General features: G+C 50.8%; 1 protein-coding gene across 6 annotated transcripts in view; it reads left to right on the top strand.

Annotated features, from left to right (window-relative positions):
• The window catches only part of LOC117887331 (bMERB domain-containing protein 1-like), an 82,657-nt gene extending 63,837 nt beyond the window's left edge, over positions 1-18,820 (top strand). For 4 of the 6 annotated variants that reach the window (XM_034789836.1, XM_034789839.1, XM_034789840.1 and 1 more), the window contains exons 3-7: positions 5,659-5,732; positions 9,790-9,904; positions 16,037-16,110; positions 16,906-17,064; positions 18,584-18,820. In XM_034789836.1, coding sequence (XP_034645727.1) covers positions 5,659-5,732; positions 9,790-9,904; positions 16,037-16,110; positions 16,906-17,024 — 382 coding nt within the window. In that variant the 3' untranslated portion in view covers positions 17,025-17,064; positions 18,584-18,820. Of the gene's footprint in view, positions 1-5,658; positions 5,733-9,789; positions 9,905-16,036; positions 16,111-16,905; positions 17,106-18,583 lie in introns of all 6 variants that reach the window. The other 2 variants (XR_004648163.1, XM_034789837.1) reach the window with 2 other exon arrangements.
• Positions 18,821-27,450: the final 8,630 nt, after the last annotated feature.

Genomic DNA, 27,450 nt, shown 5'->3' with positions numbered 1-27,450 from the left:
TAATAACTAAGCAAAGCTCTTCCTTGCTGAGGCCGAGAGGGGTAAGACAGTGGCTCACAGTTCTGGGTACCCCAAGAGAAGCATCATCATTATACCTGGATATGTTCATTTCCTGTCCTGCATGAAGTGCAGGGACATGGATACAATTTTTTAAAATACTCCAAACAAGCGAAAACCCCCAACCGCAGTGCGGAGGCAGCTCGGCTCCATTCACCTCCCAGGTGAATGTCTGAGTCAGCTCTTCTGCTAACCAAACTTGCCATCTGGCCATAGTGATAGATTGTGGCTATGAGCAACTGCCTGGCTGGCGAGGCTGGGAGCCCTGGGGGAATATACAGTGATGGTTTCCATTAGAGTAGAACCATATCTGGTCCTGGGGGTTGCCCGGCACACAGGACTACATTCCTTCTGCCGACGGAGTTGTTCTCTGCTCAGAGTTTGAGCAACCCCTCCCTGACTGTAGTGGGCTTTCTAGTCCCTTTATCAGCACAGGACTACTCGGGGCCACATACATTAAGAGCACAAGAACCAAGCTATGCAGTGGCCTGTGGGGGAAGGGATCTGCTCCTTGAGGCACCCCAGGAACAGTCCCTGGTGTGCATGTGTGTTGTGACACCTGTCACACCAGAATGCGACCCCTCCCTGTTCCATGGCTCTCCCATTCCTCTGCAATCACCGCCTCTGATGCTGCGCCCAATCTGGCCTCAGAGAAAGAACTGATCAATATGGCAGATGGAGCTATGCAAGAAAAAAAACTGACAGCTGTTTTGATGGGAAATCAGGCCTGAAGGTCTGTGAATATGGAACTAACCAACCCTGGGGAATTCGTCTGTCATTCAGCAAGAGTTCAGTGCGGAATTGGAACTAACCCTCTAATTGTCAAAGTCTATCAACTAGTTCTTAATTAAAGGGAAATGTCTTTGGAAGCACATCTTCAGATAGGCATGGAAACCCAGCCAAATATATATGCAGTCAGCATCACTGCTGCTTGGCCAAGGAAATTCCCAGGGGAGCTGGGCTCCAAATGAACTGTAACTTGCTATTCCTTAATTTGTTATCATAAAACTAAAAAACACATTGTACTGTTTGGGACAGCACTTTACATGCAAATCATGGAGGAAAATAGATGCTGCTCAGTTTTGACATCTCAGGTGTGGAAACTGAGGTACAGAGAAGCTAAGTGATTGGGCCAAGGTAACAAACGGCCAGTCAGAGACCTAGGAAACAAAACCAAGACACCTGACTCCCAGGCCTGCGTGCCGACCCCGAACCACGAGTTACATGCCGATCAGAAGAGTCACTGCCCTGTAATTTGGAAGCACTGCAAGAAGGATTCACGTTTTCTAGTATTGATCTATATTTGCAGATTTGAAAAATCCATACAAATAAATGTTCAGTGAAACTCATGGACTTAGATGCCATGGAGCTTAGATGCCAAGAAAGAAAGGTGCCTTAGAAATACCATTGGGACAGATAGGGCCTGATGCAAAGGCCACTGAAATCAACGAAAAGACTCCCACTGATTTCTGTGGGCTGTGGATCAGGCAATGAAGAGATGTGGTCTTGAGAAAGCAGAAGCTGGGAGCGCTGGAGGAGCACTGTTATGATTATTAGACTTTAAAATTCACCCCAATTATAAGCTTAAATATAAAAAATATGTGCAAGTTCATAAGATGTCCCAATAATGTAAAACTTTTTGCTTGTTTGGAAATCAGCCATGGAAGATATGGTCAGGCTGTTTTTAATAAATGGATATTATGAACAAGTGCAAGAGACAGACAGAGAAGCTGGATTAGTGCAAACAAAAAGGGCCTGCTAATATCGTTCAAGAACTGTTGAAATCATGCTTGATAAAAGCAGAAGATGTGGAACCAGAAGTTAATGGACCAAAATTGGCACGATGGGCAACATACTGAGGGGCTGAGCTATGCTGTCCACTTTTTCCTTTTCTGGTTTTCTTAAAAAGAGACTTTGAAAAAAAACACTTTTTCATCTCCCATCTCCCGCCCCAGCTGGCATCTCCGCTCATCTTGTCTCATTTTCTCTGACCCCAGGACAGGAGGAACAGACCAGACTGAAAGGCTTTCTTCCTCCGACAGGGAGGTCATTAAGCCTTGCTCTTGTTCAAAGAACTTTGTTTTTCGTTCATAAGTTCTGAAAATCATCCCATCATCATGACATCCTGTCCTCAGCCCATCAGCAGGGATACCTAATGGCCAGCACTGCAGAGTCTTGTAAGATCCAATTCTGTTCCCTTGCTTTTGGGCTGCTTTTCATGCTCTTCCCTTCTGCCTGTTCTGTCTCTCATTCTCTCGGCTTTCCGTCCAATCCTGAAATCAGCTGCATTGCATCGGCACAGTAAGATGAGATGACCATAATCTTGCCCTGTCTAAGGAGAAAAAAACCCCAACGGGATGACATCCCTGGCCTGAAGGGGAACCAGGGACCAAGCAACAGGTGCTGTGGTTGATCTGCCAGCCAAAGCTTCCATTCGTAACTGATCTGCCATCCAGTGTTCCAAAGACACCAACAAAAGCTGTATTTCCCCCACATTTTCGATCCTACCTCTCCTTCACCTTTTGTGTGAGTGTCTCTGTTAGAAACAGGAGAAATAAATACCTTTCACCCATCAGGATTGAATCTAAAATTAACCCACTTTCCTTTTCATCAAATGAAGGTTGTTCTGAAAATAAAAGACGCTGATATTTTGCCTCCAAAAGGAGAAACACCTGACAAAACAAACAATCATTCAATATCAGTTTTATTATAAATGCTTGTTTTAATTTCTTGTTCTTTCTTGTGTTTGGTCCATAATTTTTCAACTTCACAATGAATGCTTTTGGATGTTTGCCAAAGAACTGAGAAAAACCAAAGCCTTTGTAGAAAGCCCCACCCCTCACACCTAAGTATCACTGTTGTAATGTTGGACAGTGAAAGGGTTTAGAAACACCTTTAACTCGTTTGGCCCTTGAGATTAGTACAACACACAGTGTCACGGCTAGCTGCATCTCTGTCCTCTCACTGGTCTCTGAGTGCACCCCCACAGGTATCAGGCATTGGGACTTTACCTCTCCTGGGCTGGAATCATGCGATTCTCACAGTCTCAGACCAGGCCCTGTGCTATGAGACCCTGTGGATCAGCCATTCTTAGTCAGCAAACCCAGCTGGGGTTTGCATCTGTAGTTCTTCTCCTAGGGAGTCTGTGACCAGTGGTGAATCTGGTGACCGGTCAGCCTGCTTACAGCACCATATTGTTTACTCTTAACAGTAGGAACAAAGCATAACATAAGAGAAGACAGGTTTTAAAATAGCAAAAGATCTACGTGCATGTCTGTCTTACCTAATGGCTTCCCATCCTCCAGCCAGAAGCCTAGCAAGGCCTGACTTCTTCAGACACCCCATCTGTGTGGGTCAGTCTGGTGCCCTGAACAGCTCCCCCCACCCTATGGCGTGAGTCTCTTCTTATCCAGCCCGAAGTCCTTCCACAGTCAATTGCGTGGGCTGAGCTCCTGCTGCCCAAAGCCAGCTTGGTGAGTTCCATGGGAGCTCGAGCCAGCCTTCTCCAGGCCAATTGCTTCCCCATCATCTTGCATCACACCCCTCAGTGTTTGCTGCGGGGGGATGGCTCATCTCGAGGTTTTTTTTTTGCCTTCCTGTTTGCTTCCCACGAGTCCTATTGATTTAACCCTATACAGTCATCCAGGTACCATCCCATTCAACAATCCGACAGTCATATAGCACATAGAGCATTCATAAATTACAGAGCAGCCCCACTTCCATCCCGCACAGCACTTACAGTGCAGAGCTACAGGAACACTGGCTTTCCCCTGCGTCCTCCAGCCCCCTTCTCCACTGAGTCATTTGGCTCCTGCTGTGTGCTGGGATTCCCACTTCTTGAGTCCAGCATGAGGCTTAAGATCTGAGATACTGCTGTTCTTCAAGAAGCAGCTGAAACTTTTTATTTCTAGTCTTCCACTGCCAATGCTTGGTTATCGATTCTTCTTTGGTCTTCGTTAGCGGTTATTGCTTTGTTTAGTTTGTTTTATAGCTATTAAATGAAGAGCCTGAGAACTGATAACTGTGTGTAGCTAGGCAACTGAAAAGAGATGTTATCTTTCTGGCTTCTGTGCACTACACCTTGCACAGTAGAGGAGTCTACCTGCTGCAGGGACAGCTGTGAGGCAGCTGGCATTTGTGGTTCAGGTCAGGTGCAGAATGTCACACAGGGAGTTGCTGTGATGTCTCCATCTTTCAATTGTATAACAACTTTATGTTTGTTCTTTCTTTGTTGGTTTCCTTAATTTGAAATAAGAGTCATGGTGACAGGAATATATGGGGTTCTCTTATGTGCGGGAGACATAACACAAGCACAGCTTTATAGAGGGCCCAGAAAAGGTGCTTTAGGAGAGGATACTCTCAGGGGGCCTTCCCCTATGGTGGCTGTGCATTTCCCAACACACAGAGGGAGACTCATTTGGCTGAAGGCCATTCTTCTGCAGCTATAGGCGCCGACTCCGTGGGTGCTCTAGGGCTGAAGCACCCAGGGGAAAAAAATGGTGGGTACTGAGCACCCACCAGCAGCCCCCCTATCAGCTCCCCCCTTCCTCCCAGTGTTCGCTGCCTGCCGGCAGCCCGCTGATCAGCACCTTCCCCTCCCTTCCTTGCGCCTCCCACCCACCGCGATCAGCTGATTTGTGGCATGCAGGAGACTTTGGGAGGGAGGGGAAGGAGCGAGGGTGCAGTGTGCTGGGGGGAGGAAGCGGAAAAGGGCGGGAAGAGATGGGCAGAGGTGGGGCGGAGGGCGGGCATTGGGAGAAGGGGTGAAGTGGGAGCAGGGCCTGGGGCAGAGCCAGGGGTCGAGCACCCCCCGGCACATTGGAAAGTTGGTGCCTATGTTCTGCAGTTTCAATTCTAGAGGTCACAGCAAACATAACCTTGAAGGCTAAGACACCTCCACAGTGGATAGATGCTGAGCCTGAGCCCTTTGTGCAGGAGTCTAAAGAGGTGAATCGAATACAAGCAGGCCTTATAAGGATGGGCTCAGGGAGCTCAATCTGTTTAGCTAAACAAAAAGAAGGTTAAGGGGTGACTTGATCACAGTCCATAAGGACCTACATGGGGCACAAAAATGTGATAATAAAAGGCTCTTCTCAGTCTAGCAGACGGAGGTATAACAAGAGCCAATGTCTGGAAGTTGAAGCTAGACAAATTTAGACTAGAAATAAAGAGTCCATGTTTAACGGTGACCATACCTAACCACTGGAACAACTCACCAGGGCGTGTGACGAATTCTCCATCATGGGACATTTTAAAAACAAGATGGGATGTTTTTCTAAAAGAGCTGCTCTAGTTGAAACTGGAATTAATTCAGGGAAATTCTCTGGCCTGTGTGATACAGGAGGTCAGACTACATGATCACAATGGTCCCTTCTGGCTGCCTAATCTATGCATCTGTGTGTGAGAAAAATCATTGAAACTATAAGTAATCAATTCGATCATTTGGCCCTCGGGCTGGACACCACGCAATATCCCAGTGCTGTTTCAGTGAAAAAGTGTTCCAGCGTCACTGCACTGACATAATTAGGTTGACATAAGCTGCCTTACGTTGACCTGTGTAGTGTAGACCAGCCCTAAGTGGTTTTGTTTGTGTCTCTGCAGGATGGATGACATTCAGCTTTGCAAAGAAATCAGTCGGCTGAAGAAGGAGCTCCAGAAACTCATCGCACTCCCAGGTAAGGCCCAGATACTTTGGAAAGCTTCTGCGGCTTGATCCCAAAGCCCTTGAAATCGATGGGAGTGCTTTTGATCAGGCCCTTTATTCCTGGTTGTGCTCCTACTAGGTAACAGGCAGGACTCCAAAGGTTCAGGCGATCAAGTCAGATGAGTAACCAGACATTTGGATCCAACTCTGAACCTCTTGAGTCTGCAAAGTTGGCCTGGGGCTCTTTCACAAAAGCAGCCCTTCTTGCAACGTTGCTGGGACTTTCTTTTCCTGGCTAGGCTGGAATTGTCCCCAGATCATCTCTTTCTGTGGCTCTTTGCCTCTTCCACTGCTTGTCCTGGTCCAAACAAGGAAATCTCGAGAAACAAGAAAAGGAAAAGAAATAAGGAAATAAAAATTGTTACCCAAATCTTTTTGTAAGCCACTGGTGAGTGTGTGTTACAGGATCCTCTTCTGTGCCTGATCCACAGAGGACAGATGAGTCTGTTACAGGCCCAGCTACCCTCCCACATTGTGCAGCGTTTCTAGTTCACACCAACCACTCCAAATGGCACCCTAGGAGCGGAAGGGGGAGAATTCGTGGAATCCCTTGGTAGAGGGCCCCTTTGGAAGTTTTCTATTGGTGGTGGGAGGGGAGGGAGGCCTTTAAAAGCAGGGCCAAGCATCTAGAGTCATCAGATGTTGGTGTTGCTGGGGAAAACTTTCCTCTTTGTGTGTTACCACAAAACACAGCAGAAATTTAACACCAGCCTTTTGACAGCGAGGGGATGGGGCAGATGGCAGGCTGGCCTCGAGTTCATAGGAAATGCTGCAAGCCCTGGAGGAGGAAGCCTTCCAGAAATCACAGGGGGGCTAGAGACAGTGAGCAACTTGGCACATGTGAGGAGCTTCACACACCCTTCTGTCTTGGGGAGGGCTGTGCATTTCAACACCTAAAACCTCTGGTCCAGCCCAAGTTCAGAGAGGCGGAGATAACAGAACCACCAGAGCCTCACCTTGTGGCAGGTATGTCCTGGGAATCTAGCTAGTCTCTTTGTAAATAAGGGTTACGTCTAACAGATTCATATTCATAGCTTGACAATTTCAGAAAAGCATCTCACTGGGTAACTGGAGTAAGTGCGTCCGCTGAAAGGAGAGGGCCTTATATTCATTTACACTAAAGCCTGTTTATACTGGCAGAGTGCAGTACCGGGCCCTAATGTGCATGAGGATCCAATCCAGACAGTGTGGCGAGATCCCCAATACGGACGTACCCAACATTCAGGTGCTCTTTGGAGAAGAGAAAAACCAGCCAAACAGAAAATCAAAACTTCCTCGGAAAGGAAATTCTGCCCTTTGCTCCCTATATCATGCCGCACCTTAAAACGGTGTCGTCTCCCTGTCCCCATCACGCTGCCAAGTTGCACGCCACCTCTTCCTTCGCCCCTTCTCTCACTCTGGTCTTCAAGCTTTCTGCCCTGCCATCTGGAACTCCTTTCCAACCCCCGGATGCCCTGATTTCCCCCTTTCAAATCCTTCCTCAAAACTTTGACCTCTGGCAGATGCGCCATCCTTCCACAGAGGGAAAGAGCACTGGGGGAGAAACAAAGCAAGACAAAGCCACACCCCACTCTCTAAAGGGCGTCTCCAAAGCCCATTGAAGTAAATGGGAATTAGGTCCAAAGGCAGGACCTTCCCCTGCATCTCCCAGTATGTTGTGTGTGTTGTCCATCTCTTTAGACTGAATCCAATTTGGACAGCAGCCAGATCTTCTAGGCTACAAACAGCAGCAGTGCACTGTGAGTGCTTAAATCATAATGAGTAAGAATAACTTCATCGCAGAGCTGGTCACGTCACTGTCATTAAGGAAATAGCTCTGGCCAGGAGTTCCTAATTCAGGTCACAATTAAGGAAACCACTTCATCATATGCTTTCCTGGATGGGAATGGGCCTAATACATGCTGAAGTGTTTTCCTGTATTGGGGCTGCAACCAGTAGGGTCTGGGCTTAAGTTTGTTCCAGCCACAAGTCTCACTCTGCAGATCTGACAGGTCCTAGGAGCTGCAGTGGAGCATTAGAGAGCGCGGTGCTGTGATGTTTGGATCCCTGAAGCAGGAAGGGTCTGAACATTCATCTCCTAGAACAGCATCTCAGCTCATTTACAAGACTCTGTTTGTTCTCTGCCTGGAGGGCAGCTTGAGATCAAGGATGACTTGAAACCGGAGTCTTTCTAGTTCCCTATCGCTGCTGCTCCAGGTGTGGCTATAAACCAGGAACATGCAGATTGATTTGGGTTAGAAGTGGGCTCAATCCACAAAATGTAGATCCCGATTCAGATTTTGAACCTGATCCTGTAACTGAGGGATGTTCAGACTGGGGTTGGGGGATATTTGCAAAATTTGGATCCAGCGAGTCAACTCAGGACGTGCTGCAAATCTCATGAGAAACACTGAACTTGTGAGACTCCCAGTAGAACTTCAAAAGACAAATCCAGCAGAGGTTAGGTTCAGATAAGAACCCCAAACATATGAGTGCTTGCCCAGGGCTTAGCCAAACCTCTCTAGTCTAGAAAGCTCACATGGCCAGGATATCTTTGACATACAAAGGCATATCAAGGTCGAGATGGAAGCTGAAGCCATCAAAGTTCAAACTACAAACAAGAAGCATATTTTTAAAAGTGAATATGCCTCACAAGAGCTTTTAACTCAAGTTAATTGACTGTCAATTAACTCAGATTACCTAACATGTTTGGACGTCTATCTACTGTACTAATATGGCCCCCATTACTGGAGTATCTGAGCATCTTACAAACTCGAATCATTTATACGCACAATGCCCCTGTGAAGTAGGGCAGTGCTATTAACTCCATTGTACAGCTGGGGAACTAAGGCACAAAGACTAAGTGACTTGCCCAAGGTCACACAAAAAGTCTGTGGTGGAGCAGAGAGTTGACTGGAGACCTCCCAACACCCAGGCTAGTGCCCTACACACTGGACAACCCTTTCTCTGTAGAGACATGCTAATTTGGAAACCCCACATATGTTTCCTCCAGGACACACATGTTTGTGGTTTACCCTTTGAACTGAAGTAGGATGTAAGAGAGGCCTGTGCTGATGGGTAAATTTCACCTGAGAAGTAGGACAAACTTCTGTGCTCTACAGAGGCTGCTAATACTATAGAATAATGATGACAATTCCTCCCATTCAGCCCCTAGCAGCGGCGTCTCAGGTCGATATATAGAAGGCTTTAAACTGCAAGTGAATACCCAGTTTAGGCGCCGCTGGGATCCAGCCTACAGGTTTGCTGCAATCGCAGACTGCACTTCCTATTTACTTAGCTGGAGGAGGACTGCCAATGGAAAGCCATGTGGTACTGGATTGTGTTTGGAAGTGGTTGCCTGAACTCTGGGGTGGTCTTAAAAAACACAGCTGCATACAGCCAATCTCAGTCTTTCAGTAATTTATCTTTAATGTTGCATAAATCATCTCCACATTTCTGTGTATTTACCAGTGTTTTATATACATGGGACTTGAAGGTTGCCCAGATTTTGTGCACAGTGGAAAGGGACGCAGGCGGTTATCCAGGGTGCTGAAGGTCAGGCCACCCTTTGGGATTTCAGTGAGGATTTTAGCTAAGACTTTCAAAACTGCCTGAGAGATGGACATACCCAATCCCTGTTCATTCTAATGGGAGAGGGGGCATCCAGATCCCTTTAGCACCATTGAAAATCAGGGATCACTGAGAGAGATTCGATGTCCTGCGTTATGCAGGGGACCAGACTAATTATAATGGATCATTCTGGCCTTAATATCTTTGAATCTATGGATTTTCACTGAAAGTCAATGGGACTTGTGCAGCATGGGAGGCAGCTCAGGCTGTACAAACGCTGCTGCAGTTTCACTGCTATTGTTAAAGCTAGCTAGATCAAAGCCAGCTTGGGTGTCCACATCATGTGTTGCAGTCACACCTCTGACTGCAGGGCAGACATATCCTAAGAAGCCAACCCTGTCTGCAGCACAGATAGAATTGCAGGTTTCTATATTTCGGTGCATTAGAACAAACAGTGGTTTGTGTTTTCCCTGCTGCAGAGAAAGAGAAGTCCAACGAGGAGAAGCAGAGGGAGGAGGAGCTGGTGCAGCAGATACACAAGCTGGTGGAAACCCGGGATTTCCTGGTGGACGACGTGGAATTTGAAAGACTGAGGTAGCTGGATGAGCCAACTCGAGTGTGTCTGAAACTTGCAGGGGTTGGCAGAGCTCCAGCATGTCAGACTCCCGGCTTTTGCACTGGGGGGCAGGAAATGCACAGAACAGCTCAGAGGCTAGGGAGCTGTGCAGGGTTGGATTAATGCAGCCCAGGACACTAGACACATCATAACACTGCCCCCTAGGGGACTACTTGCACAGCCCCGCCTCTGCACACTGTGGCTCCCCCCCCCCACATGGAGTGGCTGTCAAGGGGACACCTCCCAGAGAGATAGGGATAGTGGCATACCCTTATCTTTCCCCAGAGCAGCAGGGGGGGAGTAAACCGGCTCCCCAGGACTCACTCCATCAGCCAGGTGTATCTGTTTGGGTGGGCCAGCCCCACCGCACTCTTCTCCTCTTGCCATGCGCTGAGCCTTCTATTGGCAAGGTGTTGGCAGGGGATCCCCAGAGCGGTGGTCCTGGAGTCAATACCCCATTGAGCTGGTATGGGGCAGTTCATGCCTCTCAGAGCTATTGTTTCAAGATGTCTGCAAACTCAGGCAGACAATGCAGCATCGATTACACTCGGGTCACATTTTTGAGCTTTTCTTCAGACTCTTTATTAAAATGAAAGCTGAGATTCTGATGTAATCGCAGGACTAGGAACGGGGACCACGGGTATACGGTCTGCAGTACTTATGCCATAAGCCAGACCTGGAGGTGTAGAATGGGGCAGAAGCAGGGGAAAGGCAACATACGCTGGTGGTGATAGAAGGAACATAAGAACGGCCATACTGGGTGAGACCAAAGGTCCATCTAGGCCAGTATCCTGTCTTCCAACAGTGGCCAATGCCAGGTGCTTCAGAGGGAATGAACAGAACAGGTAATCATCGAGTGAGCCTCCCCTGTCACCCATTCCCAACTTCTGGCAAACAGGCTGAGAAGTATGTGGCTTTAAGCGAAGGGCAGCTGCTAGCTATGGAAGTTGAGCAGGGGGTTGGACTAGATGACCACCTGAGGTCTCTTCCAAGCCTAATCTTCTATGATTCTATGGTTCGATGACATGCCGAGTCTGTGCAAGAAGACGTCCTGAAGTGCAAGTCAGGTCTGTCTGCACTAGGGGTCATGCTGCAGCAGGCAGGAAGCAAGGTCAGTCAGGCCCAGTCAGCCGCTGCAGAATGAAACCATTCAGGCCTATTCAAAGCTGAGGCAGCATGTGCTTCTGGCTTTCCCCTCCCCGGCGAGCACAGCACCCCTCAAGCCTTCGGTTAGGACTCAAGCAGAATGTAATACATTTTTTGGAACACATCTCTGCTTGCAGACACCAGTCACTTTAGCTCTGCCGTCGCATGGGTGTTGTGCTGGGGGCCTGGGGTGTTCGTGTTCAACATGCCATCTAGAAAGCACATTGCAGCCCCTTGCTTGCACTCTGCTGAGCCGTGCTTTGCCACCTGTTGGGCAAACTGAGATTTCTCCTTAATTCTGCCACCTGCTATGCATGCCTCAGGGCTTGGGGGGCTGTGGTCGTTCGTTGGCACTGCTGGCCCCAGTTAATCTAGCTGGCCGTGAGAAGTGAAGGGAGGATCGGACTGTGGCTCAGGTGTGTGTGCGAAGCGGTGAGGTGCTGCAGGTAACTCCTGGGGACAGGCAGCGCTGGAGGTGACTCCTGCAGGAGTTACGCTGCGGGTGGTGGGACTGCCTCCTTCGCTCTGGGGTGCAGTGTCTGCAGAGTGATAGTCAGGGATAGGGGAACCAGTTAGGAGATGACCCCACACCCTACCTTGCCCCACCAAGCAAACATTTTGAAAGATCCTGAAATGTTCAGCTGACACCCCCCTCATCTCCCTCCATGGGGATTTAGATCACAAAATGGCCACTATGCCTTCTGCTTTCCCCACTCCATGCTTCTGCGAGGCATTGTATCTATGTCTGTCTGTCTACCACATGAATAGTGCTGGGCACTGTATCTCGGCATCAGATTCATTTTCCAAGCTAACCATCACAATGTAATGTGACATGGCCTCAGGTGGTGCCGTCACAGGGACTGGGGCTTTTGCTTGGAGAAATATTTGTGGGGGGGAGGGGAGTAATTTTGTTTTGCTGGTTCCCCTTCCCTCATTGTCATTCTTCAGCTTCAGTTACTGCAGGCGGGCTTCTGGGAAAAGGGGAGGTCTGCACTGAGCACTTAACTAAAGCCCAGGCTGATCTCTTCCAGTAGGTGCCAGATTGCTGGGCTGATTTTCCCACAGTCTTTGTGGAGCTGGCCAGTTCCCTATAAACCTTTTACTGGCTGTATTTTAGGGGCAGCCCATCTTCCCTTCCCCCAAAACACCCTTCTAGCCTCCCTGTCAGTTAGCAGTTGAAGAGCTCTAAAGCTGCCGGGTCCCAGAGTGTACAGGGCCAGTGGAAATCCACATTCTCATGCAATAGGTCTGGTAAACCAGGATGCCTGGTACTGTGCTGACATCATTTCTGGCAGGACTGTGGAGTGCTCTCAGTCAAGAGCTCACCAGCTCCAGCTCTGCCTAGCTTGTGAAATCTGACCAGATCACAGCGTGTAGCATGGGCCTGTGACCTGGTCAGATTTCACTGGTGACCTGCAGCAAGAGGTGAGCTGATGGGTAGACTCTGAGAGGAAGGTGTTTCCTTTTACTGCAGGTGGTATGCACGAGGGTTGGTTTATTATTTGTATAATGGTAGAGCGGAGGTGCCCTAACCAAACTCAGGGCCCCATGGTGCTAGGACCTATACAAACATGGTGAGAGACAGGCCCCGCCCCAAAGAGCCGACAATCTAACTAGATGAAACAAAGAGTGGGAAGGGAAATAGAAGCAAGGAGAGGTGAAGTGACTTCTTTACATTCATACAGCAGGTCAGCCAGGAACAGAGCCCAGGTCTCCTGAGTCCCAACCCAGTGCTCTAGCCACCGGGACTATACACAGATATGAACACTGGGCTCAGCTTTGAAGAGCGCCCTGCCAAGTGGAAAACATTTAAGAGGTCCAGGGCTGGGACGTTGTTGGATTATTGTGGGAGTGGGCGGATGGCTGAAAAGTGGGGTGAGGGAGAATGACACCCCAAGAGTCCAGAGGTGTCACGTTGTAGGCTGTTTAGTCCAGAGGGGTCACGCTGCAGGCTGGTTTTCAGAGGGGGAATGTCTGAGACTTAGCTAGGAAACATTAGAGGCTGGGGAATGTGGAGGTGTCTAAGCACTAGGCAGAAATGAAGGATTGCAAAAGGCCAACCCGGGGAAGCACAAGACACCCCTCCACACAAAGACCTTGCTTTTGAGGTTTAGCAGACAAAGGATTTGATGCTTATTCAGGTCTGAATGTGAATTGGGCCTGGCAGGTCATCACTTCTGCCCATGTACTCACACCCATGTAGATGCAGAGCAGAGTTCTGAGCTTTAGCATCCAGTTCCCTCCTCTGTGCGCTGTTAGGAGTATTGCCGATCTATCACAGCTAAGTGGAGATCCAGTCACTAACCCCCACCGCTACATGGACAGGCAAGTCCTAAAGCTGTCTGATCAGGAGGTCCAGCTGACATCCAGTTCTGCTGGGCCAGGCCCCACCCTGAAACGCCAGACAGGAAGAGAACCCTGCACTATTGAACACACTGTATGTGAGAAAGGAAACCAACTGAAGATGTGAAAGTAACGGACTAATTCTAATGTGTTGACCCCAGTATCTCACATGAGAAGGGGGGTCACCTGGAAAGAACAGAGGCTAGATGAAGTATCACTTAGGTTCATGCTGGGTCAACAGAAGGGGGTTTATGATACATTGGGGAAACAATAGCTTTTAGCACCTGGAGGGCAGTCTCCATCTTCAAAGTGTAATCCACTGGTCGTGTGAGTCACAGGTGCCCCTCTGAGCTGATCCACACAGGCTTTAGCTCAAGCTGTGTAGCAGCCCATGCTTTTCGCTCTGGAGCAGTAGCATAGCTAGCGGGGTGCAGGGGAAGCAGCCGCTTCCCCTCAGCACATTTTCCAAAAGCGGTGCCTGCTGGGCCGGCACTGGGGGCAGCACGGCCAGAGGAGCCATGGGGGGCGGCAGGCGCGGCTGGAGGAGCGAGGGGGCCAGCTCCTCGGCCATCGCGCCCCACGCTCGACGCGGCCCCAACATCGCCGCAGCCACCTCCTGCGGCGGCTCAGGGCTCGGCAGCCAAGCGCTCCCCGCCCCTTGCTAATGCGGCAGCAGCAGCATCTCCTGGCAGCGGCTTGCGGCCCAGTGAAATATTCCGCGTCCCCTGCATCCCATCGCGGCGGGTGGGGGGAGGCAAAAGGGCCCCTGTGCCTTTAAGGCTGCCTGGCTGGCGAGCCCCGCGTGGAGTGTACCGAGCGCCGGGAGCGGGGCGAGCTTGTGGATCCGGGCTGGCGTTTACCCTGGACAGCGGCGGGAGGGTCAGGGCCCAGCCCGGCCCGGCCCAGCAGCACCATGGAGTGAGGCTCGGCCAGCGACTCACGAGCCGGAGCCGGGATCCGCCCGCAGCGCGGGGCCGGGATTGGCCGGGGACAGGGCTCGGTCCCCCCCAGCAGGGATGCACACACACACACATAGACCTGGGCTCACACACCCACGCGGGATCCTCCACAGCCATGCTCCTGGTTTTCTCATGTGCACAATGCTCCTGCCTGGCCCGGCGGCGCAGGATGGAAGGTGAGCGGCAGGGGTCTGGTGCCTTGCACTGGGGGGTCCGGGTGAGGGGCTCCCCGGGGCTAGGCCCGCAGGGCAGGGGCGCAGGGCGCGCTGTCTGGACGGGGGGCCCTGGCGCGGCGCAGGAGCCTGGAGCCCAGGGCGGGGGGGACGGGATCCCACGGGTGGGACCAGGCAGCGCAGCCCGGCGGGGGACACCTGCAGAGCGGGCTGGGCAGGAGAGACTCTCCCGGGACCGCGGGGGGATGGAGGTATCCCCAACCCCGGGAAGCCCGCAGGAGTCCTGAGCTGGGCCCCGGGGTTAATCTGGGGGGAAAACGGGAGAAGCCAAGGGGGGCGTGGCCAGAGGAGGAGCCAAGGGGGCGCCTTTTTTATGTTTGCTCCCCCTACACTTAGAAGCTGGCTACGCCACTGCTCTGGAAATCCCTGGTTCGATCCCCAGTGCATTGGGCAAGAAGGCAGCTGTCACAAAAAAAAAAAGGGATTTTCAAAGGTGCCTAGGGGATTTAGGTGCCAATCCCCACTGAATGTCACAGATAGTAGTTGAAATCCGCCCCCTGCTCTCATACACTTGCTCCACAGAGAAGTAAAGAAACTTGCCTGTGATTGCAAAGGAAATCAGATGGTGAGATGGGATCAAAACTCAAGATCTCCTGGCTCCCAGTCCTGTGCTCCAACCAGACAATGCCTCTCTGTCTCAAAACTGGGGTGACTGTACAACCCGTTTTGGCTGGGACAGTCCCGTCCCGACTTCTTTGGCAAAAGTGGGCATTTGTTCTGTTTGCTCTTGTCAACTTGATCAGTTGGCAAGTGCAAATGGGACAAATGCCCACTTTTGTCAAAAAAGTGGGATGTGGAGGAAGGTGTGTGGGGGGGTGAGCGGTGATTCCAGCCCCACGTGTGGGGTGGGGGGAAATCAGGGCTCAGGCAGGAGGCAGGCAGGGCTTGGGCAAGCAGCGACCCCAGCTTCGTGCAGGGGGGCAGGCAGCGCTCGGGCTAGCAGCTTGAGCCAGCCCCGTGTGGGGAGGGGGGGGCTTGGGAAAGCGGCTCGGGCCAGTCCCGCACAGGGGCAGGGGTGGGGGCAGGCTAGCCCCACGTGGTGTCCCATTTTCCCTTTGGGAAATATGGTCACCCTACTCAAAACGAGCATCTGTGGGTACGTCTACATGGCAAAAAACACACCCACGGCAGTGAATCTCAGAGCCCGGGTCAATTGACTTGGGCTTGCACTAAAAAACAGCAGTGTAGACGTTCCCGCGCAGGCTGGGGCCCAGGCTCTGAAACCCAGCTGGGGGAGGGGCTCAGAGCCAGGCTCCAGCCCGAGAGGGAACGGTGACACTGCTGCTTCCAGCCCAGTAGCACAAACCCCTCAAGCCCATGTCAGTTGACCGGGGGTCTGAGACTGGCTGCCGCGGGGTTATTTTGCTATGTACCCTGAGTGGTTCACTGGCCCATTTACTAAGCAAGAACCTATTTCCACCTGTCATAGAGAAAAAGAAGAAGACAAGGAAATGGCTGAATTCCTGCAAACAAAGCTCTCCAAAAGCTGCCTCCAGAAAGCAAGTAGGTGCCTGATTTGTATTATTTATCGCACAGACATCTCTTTGGCACTTTCTCCTGTTTACAAAACTGGCTAGTCCCAAGAATTAATTTCTATAAACAGACCAGCGATTTTCAAACTGGGACCATATGCCACCAGAAGAAAGAGGGGGAGGGGAGTGGCAACTCAACAGAGAGGCTATTGCCTGTCTCTGATGCCTAAGTGTCATATCCTAGGAAGATGACAGGTTGATCTACATGTCACGGTTCTGCTTCTTGCCTGGCTTTTCCACAAAGGTGCTTTGGGGGCTGGTTGGGGTGGCTGCCCCCTCTGTGGTTCAGGTAATTACCATGTCTGCTATTCTACCCGCTACTTATGTGACCCCCATCACCTTGTTATCTAAACATGGTCACCCTACTCAAAACACTTATCATAGCCCATCTCCCATGTTCCATCCGTGGTCATTCAGAGGATATCTCCTCCTTCTGGGGGCCTTCCTTATCCACAAAGGAGGCAGATCATTGACCAAGTGAGATGTGCACATCCCTGGCAATAATAAAGACATGTTCCATCCACAACTGTTTGGGAGGCAAGTCCAGTCTGGCCCATTCAGTCGCATCTGAGATCACATGGGACATGTCTCATGACTCCTAGGGACATATGTCTCAGCCCAGATCATTTGGGAGGTACATCCCAGCCCTGACCTCTTGGGACCCAGGTCCCATCCAGTGAGGGAAGCCCTAAGAGGTGACACTGACACTAGCCCTCCTTCTGCTCTTTTGTTGTTGACCATTACAATAACAAGATCTTTTTAACAGCCCCTGTCAAAGAGAAGAAGATGATGTCCAGAGGGCAGCAAACCTCCACACCGTACGTGACCAAAACAGGCCTCACCCTGCTCAAGGAATGCTGCGGTTTCACCTGTTCCATTATGTAGACTCTCTCCCAGGCCTCCTCTGCACAGGACAAGATCATGGGTAACATAGACCTCCCTGCTCTCAGAGAAGCCAACCATGAGGCAAGCAAGATTTCCTCATGGTCCCGCCCTTTCCGTCATTCTCTGGGGAGCACCATAGGGCAGGAAATGGGTTTGCTGCCTGTTGAAATATTTTGAGAGCTCAACAAATATTCCTGTCCTGAATCAGGAACCAAAAAGCAAAATCTCTAGATTTTTTGCAAACCAAAAGTGTGTGGGGGGGAAAAGCCACTTTTGGATCGATCAAAACATTTCTTTTTTTTAAAAAACTTTTTAAAACTATAGCTTAAAATTTCAGAATGAAAATATTTTTTTAACTTACATTAGCTTGCATTTCTAAACACCAACCAGAATTTTACAGATTTGAAATGAAACGTTTCAACAATTTCCAAATTTCCCCCTCCACCCCCCCAAAATTTTCAAATTAAAAAACTTCATCAAAACCGTCTCACAAAAAGTTGTGGTGTTGACAACTTGGCAGTTTCTGATGGAAAAATCCCCGACCAGCTAAACAAGGGAAGGCCTGTGCTGGCCTGACCATTCCTCTTCAGTACACTCTCACCTCCCCCTGCTTAGATGCCACTCGACTTATTTGCATGTAAAGAAAGCTTGGCTGCTGGAACAATTTGTATATTGGGGGCACTGAGACCCATTGAACCAAACTGTAAACCCTGGATATAATAGAAACCACTTCAAGCCAGGAGGTGCTAGATCCAGCACCTATGAAAGGAAGGATCTAAATTCATCTCGTGCGTGGTGTAACTGAGTTAGATGGCATTACAGCACAGATGTATCTGGCCCTCTGTCTTTTTCACCTACATGCTGAAAGCTTGAGAAATCAGCCAGACTTTCTATCCAGTAAATCTTTCTGTCCAGCCCAAAAAGCACTCTAGCCCTGTCCCTCCCATCTTGCTCTCATTAGCAGGTTACATATAAGCCACCAAAATCTACAGGAATTACCTAGCATTGGCAACAACAGAGTGCACAACTGCAAGGTGTTAGAGACCTTATTTTACAAACAATCGGAGTTTCTTAAGGACAGAATAAAGGCAATGCTCTGTAACACTGCTCTACCCCAGGGTATGTATATGCATAATTCCTACTGATGCTGTCAAGAGATTGATACGCCAAGGAGACTAGTCCTGTCCAAACACCGTATCTTCAAACTTTGATTATTTGTGTTTAGGAAGAGCCCAGAAGCTCTGATCAGGATCGGGGCCCTCGGGCTAGCCACCTGAGCTCAGATCCAGGGGGTCAGGTGGGCTTGGACTCGGGTAGCTAGCCTGAGCCACTCCCATGTCACATCGATCCCTAGACACCAGGCTGTCCCGTCATTCTCGCTCGCATTCCCTGGCCCAATGAGTAGTTGCTGTCCTTATGAAGAACTGCGAATTGCCACTGTGAATGATGAACAGTCACTGAGCCAGGGAAAGCGCATGAGGACAGCTCTAGAGCCGCGTGTGCGGGTGATGGTTTGATTCCTGTGTCACATCCATTTGCTCTCTCTGTTCCTTTCCCAGCAGGCCTCCAGGCAGAGTCTGTGGTTCCTGACAGCTTCAATCTCCCTTCATTGCTCATGCTTCCCACAGCAGCACAAAGACAGAAGGACATTTCCAAGCAGGCCGGTGCAAGCTTGGACGTTGGCCTGTTTTCTTGATGCCACTTAAGTGGGAGTTGCCTTCATGACATTAAAAACAAATTCCATCTGATCTCAGTATGGACGGGGCTTTTACAGCAGCAGATCAGGTGCAACTGAAGTGGGTTTGTTTGTTTTTCTTAACTGAACTGGATCAAAAAAGGCCTTGGAAAGTTTACATTCAGTGACCATCGGGCCCCTCCCCACCCACCTGAAATGCTGTGATGCTGTGGCTGGGTGTCAAGCATGCCTCTAGCTTCATACCATTTCCCAGCTCTTTTGCTCTATGGGCTGCCTCCAAAGGACACGTTCTAGGAAAGCCTAGATTTTATAAATATCTGCACTCTGTTTTATTGTCACAGGCTTTGTGGTTATGGGTAGGGCTTCAGATTTGTCATGGCATCTTTTATCAGAAATCACAAATCAGGCATGGTAAAGTTATAAAAGTCACTGGTTTGTGATTTTTGATAAAAATTGCCATGACAAATGAGGAGGAGGGGTCCTGGGTGGAGTTGGGGATGGAGTAGGGTGACCAGATAGTAAGTGTGAAAAAACGGGACAGGGGGTAAAGGTGCCTATATAAGAAAAAGTCCCCAAAAATGGGACTTTCCCTATAAAAATGGGACATCTGGTCACCCTAGGATGGAGAGTGAGCCCACCCCACCTTTATCCCTCAGTCAGTGGTGGCTCCTGTCCCATGGGGCTGGGCCCTGCTCCCCACACTGGGCATTGAGACTTGGTGGTCTCAGCGTTGTTCGGGTTTGACCTGGCCACGCCTCCATCATGATAATGGAGAGGCAGCCGGGCCAAACCTGAGCGGTGCTGCAACCCATGAGCCTGGTCACAAGCCTCCTAGCAGAGAGCCAGGCCCAGCCCCACGGGGCAGGAGCTGCTGCTATGGGGTGAGTTTATTAAAGCCACAGACACAAAGGTAAGTCACGGACTCAGGAAGATCTTGGTATCTGGGACATTGTTTCCGCCATGCCAAACCTGTAGTCCTGGTTTTGGGTAATGCTCTGAGAAAGGTCAGAGTTCAAGTCCAGGAGGGATGTCCATATGGGTTTGAATGATAATATAATAATACCTAGCTTTTATACAGAGCTTTTCCTCAGCAGCTCTCAGTGATTTACAAAGGAGGTCAGAATCATTAGCCCCATTTTAGGGGTGGGGAAACTGAGGCAGGAACTGACTTGCACAAGGAGACCTAGCAATAGAGCTGGGAATAGAAAACAGGTGTCCGGACTCCCAGTGCGCTGCTCTGTCTACTATGCCACACCACCCATGTTCTCAACAGCTTACGTCCTGAGTATGGCCCCGCTGTGTTCAAACTGGGGTGGTGCAAACTGGTTTCAAACTCAGTGGAGCACTGTGGGTTCTGTCTCAACCCAAGTGTTACTGGGTCTGTGATCCAGGGAGGAGAAAAGGTGACGGAACAGAGAGGAAGGAGAGAAAAACAGGGTGAAGAGCAGAGTGAAAAACAACTAGAAAGCGCCTGGGGGGAGAGAGGGATGGGAAAGGCACAGCAAGAAACTCCTACTGACAACCTCGGTGGCTCAGCTGCTGCCCTCGGCTACACTGGCACAGCCCTATGGGAATCAGTGGGGTGACTGAGAGGAGAATTTGGCCCAGATGTAGCACCCACTTGTGCCAGTCTACCTTGGGATTCTTCTGCCTGGTAGCTGGCTGCCCCGGCTGCCCTATGGCTAGGAACCCGTGTTGATTCTTTTCATTGACTCACCCTTTGGACCAGGGATTGGCAACGTTTGGGACGCGGCTCGCCAGGGTAAACCCCCCGGTGGGCTGAGTCGGTTTGTTTACCTGCCGCGTCTGCAGGTTCGGCCGATCGCAGCTCCCACTGGCCGCGGTTCGCCGCTCCAGGCCAATGGGGGTTGCGGGAAGCCACGGCCAGCACATCCCTCGCCCCTTGCCGCTTCCTGCAGCGATTGGCTGAACCTGAGGATGCGGCTGGTAAACAAACTGGCCCGGCCCGCCATGGGAATTACCCTGGCGGGCCGCGTGCCAAAGGTTGCCGATCCCAGCTTTGGACAAAGAACTTAGATGACCTGGAAACATCGGAGAGGGTCAGAAAGTCTGGAGCTGCACAGGGTTAATCCAGGGCTCATTTTAACGCTTCCTATCCTGCGCCAATGTGCTGCCATCCCAGCCAGAGCCATTATTGTAGTAGCTCAGCAGGACAGATGCCCTCCTCCTTTTCTGGCCATGTGTCCTGCAAGGCTGGGGCCGCATTGCTCCGCCCAGCGCTGCTAGTGGAGGTTTGAGCTTTACTCAGGGCATTTCTACCCTGCCCATGTTCTGCCGTTCGTACTGGCAAAGGTTTTCTCTGGCAGACGTTTCGGAGCATCCTCTCCCATGCACACGGTGGCCTAGGAGCGCTTTGACTGACAGGCTGGCCCTGCAGCTCTGCAGCAAAGCCTTCCTGGCAACGCACTGAAGTTCCTATCTGGTTTTGCCTGTCAGTGTGTCAATTGCAGGCTGGCTGGTGGGGTGTATTACACTGAGCTGAGGAGCCTGTGTGGTCAGATACCACTACTAGCCTCCATTCACTTCCTGCTCCATGCACTTGGTGCCATTTTTATCCCAACTGTGCCCCGCCCAGATGGGAATCCCCCACCATCCCTTCCAGAACCAGCTCTGAGTCCCTGGCATGTCAGTTAATCAGCCCTGCTTTCTCACCTTGCCAGCAGGCGCCCCACTGGCTTTTCCGTCTTGATTAAATTCCTCTTCAGCTGGTTCATTCAGTGTTTTGCCTGTGTCTGCAGCCAGAAAATACAGGCTCACCTAGGAGATGAGTTCAGCAGTCTCAGCCTAGTGCCTGCATTAATTACTTATTGGCTTGTTCATTAACATAGATTAGTGCCTGCTCCAATGGCAGCTTGGCACTTTCTAGAGTATACAACACTCTGTCGCCGAGCTGCCGTGACTCTGGACTCAATGAGTTATGGCCCAGGCTGTAGCAAACTAAGATAACATCTCCGCCGGCCATGACCTACAGTATCCAGGCCCGATCTGACTTTTCCATTGCTGCTTCCCAGCTGCTCTCTGATCCCTGGAGTGCGGTGGCCAATGGGCCCCGGGCTACTCTCCTGTCATACACCTTCTTGAATTTAGGTGTTGGTTTTGATCTGTAAAGCCCTAAATGACTGGGACCTGAGAGACCGCTCCGCTCCCCATGCCATAATGCTGCAGTTGGGATCAGTAGAGCTGCTTGAGCCGTTGGCCCTTGGTTGCCAAGGGAGGGCAGTTTCTGTAAGAAACATTCAACTTGCTGCTCACACCCAAACCTGGTCTGAAATGTCCCAAATGTGTGGCCTCTCAGGGCCCCCGGTGCTGTCTGGCTCTTTGAGCAGGCATCTGAGGAGGGCTGAGGTGGCTGGATTGGGTGGAGGCTGGGGGGATTTTGATCTGTTTCATAATCAGTGTTTTCTTCCTGTGGTTGTACTATGTTTGGGTGTGGAGAGGAGGGCAATATATTGCTGGTTGGGCTGTGTAGAGTAATTTGAACTAATGGTGTAGCATGATCTAGCATAAAGGAGCACCCTGTTTTTCTGTGCCTCTATTTAAACCCAAACAAATACACATATCTGGGAAGCCTGGTGCCAAAATCTGACAGCCCTACCCACAGAGCTGCCAGGGGATGTGGCTGTGTAGGGATTTGAGATGGCAGCTAAGGCTGGGCTCCCAGCATCCATACAGACAGGCCAGTGGGGACCTGCTCTGGTGTCATCCTCTGGCCGCTGCCCTGCATGACTCTGGGGCACATTTGCTGATAGCGCAGGAGTACAGAGCAAGCCTCCAGCTGTCACAGTTAAATGTCAGCTCAAGTCCCTTTGCTCACTTTCCTTTGCAGAATTTTTTTCTTTTGAAATAGTCTTGAAATCACCTCAGATGCAGGAAATTGCCTCGAGGGTTTACATTTTCTCCAGGACAAGAAGCCCCGGCTTCTCCATTTTGATTTGTTGATCTTGCATTCTCTGTCCTCAGCATGTCTAAATAGTGCCGTTTATAGGCGAGGGGGTGGAGCTGCTGGGGATGCCCCTCCCCCAAGCCCTGCACAGGGCACTTACACTTTTGCTTGGCTGACTTGGGAGGGGTGCGTGGGGGAAGCGGGGACTGAGCTCCCCATTATCTGCTCTTGCTCCTGCCCATCATCAGCTGATAACACAGCTCCCGTCACACAGAGGGTGGCAGCCACCAGCACCAATGAGCCCTGCCTCCTATTTTAATCTGCTTCAACCTCTTCCTGGGGCCAAGCATTTTTAAGAGCAATGGGAGCTGCTGGGTGTCTGGACCCGAGTCTCAGGGCGTGAGCCAGGGTGCTCGAGCTCAGACCGAGCCCTTTGGCAGAGCTGTATGACGGATCATTAATGCAGTGGCCAGGGTTGCTGTGAGTTGGGCTTGAGGTGCATTGGCAGAGCTATGTGGCGGCCTGGATTAGGGTAGCAGGGGGTGCTGAGGGTCACTGAGGTGCATTGGCAGAGCTGTGCGGATGCCATGCCCAGGACTGGCTAGCAGGGAGGCCATTGGTCAAGCCTGAAGGGCAGTGGCGGAGAAGTGCAGGGGCATGGATTGACAAAGCAGAAGGTGCTGAGGCACCAAAGCATGAAGTTCATGGAGCTAGCAAGAGTATGTATCCGTGAGTGTGGAGACACCCCCCAGCTAGTGCAGACATAACCTGTAGCACTGCCCGACCCCACACTCCCCATCTGACCCTGGGGGGGGCGCTGCTCAGTAGTCAGCTGGGAAACTGGCCTCCTCTGCCCCACCTCCGAGCTGTCTAATATTTTAGAGGGGCTGGAGACCCGGCCTGGCCCACTGTAAGCCTTGTGTGCAGCCCCCAGACAATAGCTGCATCATGCCCGTGTTGGGCCTGGATCAGGCTATGCAAAGCCATAGAGAACAGGGTGGTAACACCTAACCCATAACCCTGCCCTACCTCACTGAGCAGTTGTAGGAAGTACTGTCAAGGACTTGAGTGTTAGGGTTTTAATGTGAGGATCTTTAACTACTATTACAATAACAACCCAGCACACAGCTAGGCCTCAGAATGGCAAGCGTGGAGAGCAGGCGGTCTTGCTGGAAAGCTCACATCGCCGTCTCAGCATTGATACCGGTGACGGGAGCGCTAGGCACACGCAGGCAGGGCCGGCTCCAGGCACCAGCCCACCAAGCATGTGCTTGGGGCGGCACCTGGAGGGGGGGCGGCGCGGCGCTCCGGCCCGAGAGCAGGGCCACGACTGGGCTCACCGCCCTCCCCCGGCGCTCCGGTCGGGCGGGGAGAGCGGAGCCGCGGCCCGGCTCGGCGCCCTCCCCTGCGGCGCTCCCCGCCGGGGGCAGGGTGTGGCGGGAGGCTTTTTTGCCTGGGGCAGCAAAAAAGCCAGAGCTGGCCCTGCACGCAGGCACCTCTGAGTTCTGGAGCACCAGGGGCAGGGCACGTATCTGGCTCAGCAGCTTTCATGAGTGCTGATTGGAACTAGTAGCATACCCAGCAGAAAGCTACCGCCTTCCAGTTCTCCATGCCAAGCACCAGTCACTCACTGTGTGTCCCACAATTCCCATGCAAGATCAATTGTGTCAGTAACACTCAAGCTGAGAACCACCCTTCACTGCATTTAGGGTTGCCAATTTCAGTTGGACCTACTCCTGGAGGTTTCACCATATGACATAATCTTTAATTAAAGATTGAGCTTTAATTCCTGGAGACGCCAGGGCAATCCTGTAGGGTTGGCAGCCTTAACTGCATTAGGGGTGATCTACTATTCAGACCCTACAGGAACCAAGGTCATTTGAATACCTCTTGTGCTATGTCAGTGGTTCCCAATCTGGGGCTTGCGGCTCACCACTGCGCCCTGTGTGCTTGCTAGTGGGCCCTGGAGAGCTGGCTGGTCCTGCGGTGGGGGTGCCTCCCTCTTGTTCGAGGTGCCACATGGCATGAAAGACAGCAATGAATACATTAAACACTCCCCTAAGACTACTGTGCCATGTGCACAATGGCTGAAGGTGTCCAAGAGATCGTATACAAAAGCCAATGGGTGGGGATATGGGCCCTTCAGTGGGGAATAGGAAGGTAGGTGGTCCCTGTGATAGCCAATGAGAGAGGAGGTCTTCATGATAGCGAATGAGAGGCGAAGTGTTCTTTATGATAGCGAATGGGAAGGAATGTGGGCCCTGCAATGGCCAATAGGAAGGCAGGTAATCCTTGTGGTAGCTGGTGGGAGGGGAGATGGCCCCATGATAGCGAATGAGAGGACAGGTGTTCTTTCTGATAGCGAATGGGAGGGAGTTTTGCAAGAGACAATGTCTCTAGTTAGATGTGGGTCCCACCATAGACAGGCGTGAGACCCTCCTGTGTTAAGCGTCACAAAGGCTAGTTTTTTTTCCTATGGGGGACTGGGAAAATTTCCCAGTGCTCTAAGAAACGGAGCCGTCACCTTGGGTCCTGGTACTGAGCCATTCACTGAAGTTCCTGTGGCCAAATACTCCATCTGCTATCCAGGATCCGATTGCACTGCACATCGTATGGGCCGGATTCACCGGTCCACTCCTGCCATGCAAAGGGGTCTTAAACTAACCAGGAATGATCAGCAGAGACTCCCCTGCACAGGGGAGCTCTCCCTGGCAGAAAGCTGGAGGAAGCAGCCCTGCTCCTGTACTAACACCCCCCGGCCCTCTGCATAAGGGGAGAGAGAGAGCGTAGCGGGGAGGGATGGCAGCTAGATCTCTGCAATGCCTGATCCTCCGCAGGTATACAGTGACTGAGAGCCCTTATGCCAGTGATCTAAGTTGGAAGTGCTCGTCAACAGCTGTGTGTTATGCTGGGGCCCGATGACATGGCCTCAGAGAGTTCTGACCAATATCTTGGCCCACCACCCCTCCATTGTGCCCAAGCAGCGCCCAAACAGGGTGGAGAATCCAGCCCTCTATGATACATTTGCCTGGGTATAATCATTTTGCCACGGCATATGTGTTGCTAGGAGCTGCAATGATAAACATGGGGGAGTCGTTTCTTACAGAGCCAACAACTTCAAACATATTAAAAACTTTTGGGACTAAACTGAGAGCAGATATCGTCTCAACATTCAACGTTCCATGCAGGGCTTCTATGTCTGATATCAGTGAAAATCAATTAGCTGTTCTTGGGCTCTGCAATTATTTCAGCTTAAAACACTGGACCATGTTCTTAACTGACATAAATCAGTGTAGCGCCATTGACGTCAGTGAGGCTACACCACTATATTCCAGCTGAGGATCTGTCCCTTCCACTTAAAGATGATGGTACCTGAGAAAACAGAGATGGAGAATGCACTCTCCACCATGTCCACTCTCCACCAAGTCTAAAGCTCATTTCACTTTGTTGCCAATGCAGATTTTTGATAGACTTTGCTCTCTCTCCAGATCACACATTGGACCCTGCTCCCAAAAGCTCTAGATAAATAACCTAATGGGGACAGTTTATTGATGTCAAAATAAAAAGCAAACATTCAGTGAAGTGTGAAAGTTTCTTCTTCAATGGCAATACATTGATTTTAGGGACCAGATGGCTCAGGTCATTGATAACCGGATAGAGAACTTTGTATCTATAGTTTATGCAATCCAGCCCAGGCTAGTAGACAAAGAAAGTCATTGCCAACTGACAGTCCATGGTTCCAGGTCAATGAAAGGGTAGGTTCTTAACTCATTCCACAGTGGACCGGTATCTGCACCATGAAGGCTACCTGAGTGGGACCAGCTGGCCACCTTGGTAGCAGTAGTATGAGAGAGGCCAGAAAGAATGAGAAGGTTAATTCTGGTCCCTCCAGGTTGGCGTTGAGGCATACTGGGGGGCAAGAAGAATGGAGGGTGGGGCAGTGGGGGACATAAATTGCTCCTGCCCATGCTATCTCCATTGTGCGGATCAACAGAGGTCTTCAAACTGTAGGGCTGTCCAGCCAGCACCTGCCACCAGCAGGAAATTCAACTTAACACTGTAAAAATAATTTTTGATCCTCCTTCCCCAGCCCAGAACCTCCATATCCTACTTCTTAGGAAGAGGTTTAATATGGGACAGAGGGACCTCCTGGATCCCAAATGAGAGCCATTTCCAGAGCTCGGACACATGTAGGCCAGGCCAGGGAGAGTGATTGGTAGCAGACACAGTATTATCATTGGGCTGCTGTATTTCTTCACCAACCTCACTGTAGTTCGCACAAGAGACCAGATGGCATGCCCCCTCTCCCGCAGCCGATAGTAGTGTCGTGGACTTGTGGCTCACCAGCGTAGCTCCATACCATCAGGTGGTTATAAACACAGATGTCTGAACTCTTCTGTACAGCTGTTTACCAATAAACATGTAGCATATAGCAAACACTCAGTGCGGCTAGTCTTTCAAATGGGCCTCTAATCCCCATGATAGACGCTGTAGCAAATCCAGCCATCAGTGCTTTATGGATGTTGCTATGTTTCCCATCGTGGCCACACAGCATTTGATGGTGTCACCGGAGATAGAATCCACATCCTGCTGCTCTATCAGCACAAGCCTCTACCACATGAGCTAGAGGAGAGTCACTGCTTGTGTCACAGGGGCTATGACACACAGTCAAGCAATTCTGATACAGCTGGTAGAGAGGGTGAGGGTGCACCACATACTCACTAGCTAGTTCATTACACTATAGACTAATACACAAAAACATTGCTGTGAAACATGTAAGGTCACTTCACTAGCTCTCAGCAGCAATCCTAGATAATAACAGAGGT

Source organism: Trachemys scripta, chromosome 14 (genome assembly GCF_013100865.1).
Source record: "Trachemys scripta elegans isolate TJP31775 chromosome 14, CAS_Tse_1.0, whole genome shotgun sequence".
In the NCBI taxonomy this organism is placed as follows: domain Eukaryota; kingdom Metazoa; phylum Chordata; order Testudines; family Emydidae; genus Trachemys; species Trachemys scripta.
Note: the sequence above shows the minus strand (reverse complement) of the source record. Positions and strands in the feature narration are given on the sequence as shown.